The sequence below is a fragment of the Carettochelys insculpta genome, chromosome 1 (assembly GCF_033958435.1).
Source record: "Carettochelys insculpta isolate YL-2023 chromosome 1, ASM3395843v1, whole genome shotgun sequence".
NCBI classification, from domain to species: Eukaryota; Metazoa; Chordata; order Testudines; family Carettochelyidae; genus Carettochelys; species Carettochelys insculpta.
In genome coordinates this window covers 9,076,878-9,078,603 of record NC_134137.1, presented here as the reverse complement: position 1 = coordinate 9,078,603, position 1,726 = coordinate 9,076,878, and the positions used below count along the sequence as shown (strand labels likewise).

The following is a 1,726-nucleotide window of genomic DNA, read 5'->3' as shown; positions in this document are numbered from 1 at the left end:
TCCTTCTGCAATACCTGTTGAAGACTTTTCACAAAAGTGGTCTGTGTTTCAGCAAAGGCTAGGGGAAAGGGAAATGTAATGGTGTTTGTACGTAATTCACACCTATCGCCTCTCACACAAGCAAGGCTGAATAATTTTCACACTCAACTAGGTATGAGTAAAGATTGAGTATTTGTACTACTCACACGTTTGTGACTCCAACTTCTCCTTTTTCAGGTAAAAAAACTGTGTTAGTTTTTGTCAAAGATCTATAGAGCCATGCATAGTGAGAAGATGCAGGTCCTGCAGAGAGGAAGAGAAGCATATAGGATGATTGAACTGTGTGGAATGAGGCTATGCTGACCAGGCAAATCACTTTGGCTTCTGTTGGACAGTCTTGCGGGGTAGAGAGTATGACAATGGGCATTTCTTAAGGGCAAAATGGTGTCTCACTTGGTACCATCTAGTCTCCTGTTCTTTTTCTTTTCAGGAAGGAAAGCTCAGAGCTTCTCAATCCAGCCGAATACATAATGTCAGCTGTTAATCACACCAAACTCACACATGCCGTGTTCATTCTCACCGGGATACCCGGACAGGAGAACACCCATCTCTGGATCTCTATTGCCTTCTGCTTTATGTATGCGATTTCAATAGTAGGAAATTCATTCATTCTCTTCATTGTCAAAACAGACCCAATCCTCCATGAGCCCATGTATGTTTTCCTTTCCCTCTTGGCTGTCACAGACCTTGGCTTGTCAATAGCCACCATACCGACGATTCTGGGGATATATTTGTTTAAATCTAAGGAGATCAGCCTCAGTGCCTGTTTTGCCCAGCTGTTCTTCATCCACACGCTCCAATGCTTTGAATCCTTCATTCTCTTGTTGATGGCCTTTGACCGCTTCATTGCTATCTGTAACCCACTGAGATACGCTTCCATTTTAACCCTGCCAAGAATACCCATGATGGGACTGGTGTGTGTACTAAGAGGGGTTGTCTTAATGATGCCATTCCCCCTTCTCCTGAAAAAATATGCATACTGTCGAGACAATGTCCTCTCACATTCCTACTGCCTGCATCAGGCGGTCATGCAGTTGGCTTGTTCGGACATCACAGTCAACTACATCTATGGCATATTTACTACACTCTTCACTTTGGGGTTGGACTTATTGCTTATCCTCCTATCTTATGTGATGATTCTCAAAACAGCGCTGAGTGTGGCATCCCGCAAGGAGTGTCTCAGGGCCCTGAACACCTGTGTCTCCCATATCTGTGCTGTCTTGCTCTTTTACACAGGAGAGATTAGCCTGACTGCAATACATAGATCGGGGGTAAGCTCTTCTCATCTCCTTGCAATTCTCATGGGATATGTTTCTCTGCTCATTCCTCCCCTGATGAACCCAATCATATATAGTTTGAAAAGCAAACACCTTCGTGCAAGTATTATCAGGGTGTTCAGCAAATGAAGGGTCAGTTCATCAACTGTCCCCACCACTACTCACATTGGTCATTAAAAACTTGAGTCACCCAACCCATCCTGGACCCTTATTTTGGAACAACATGACCTTCACTTTAGCACTGTGCAGAGAGCAGTTCAGATGGGAGTTATGGCCTGGAGACACAGGAGGTGGCTGTCCCTAGACATTGGGGAATACAATGTACTTGGGGAAGGAGACCAAAGCAGGCAGTAGTGTTTACAAATTTGTTCATGGAGAGCGAGGGGACTGATGAAATGTTAGCCCATAAA

General features: G+C 44.4%; 1 protein-coding gene across 1 annotated transcript; it reads left to right on the top strand.

Annotated features, from left to right (window-relative positions):
* The first annotated feature begins 509 nt into the window (after positions 1-509).
* LOC142003152 (olfactory receptor 51G2-like) lies at positions 510-1,445 on the top strand. The gene has a single exon (XM_074979860.1). It carries the CDS (start codon positions 510-512, stop codon positions 1,443-1,445), a length of 936 nt encoding a protein of 311 aa, XP_074835961.1.
* The last annotated feature ends 281 nt before the right edge of the window (positions 1,446-1,726 follow it).

Coding starts and splice junctions, on each gene's coding strand:
- LOC142003152 (XM_074979860.1), top strand. CDS start 510: ATGTCAGCTGTTAATCACACCAAACTCACACATGCCGTGTTCATTCTC.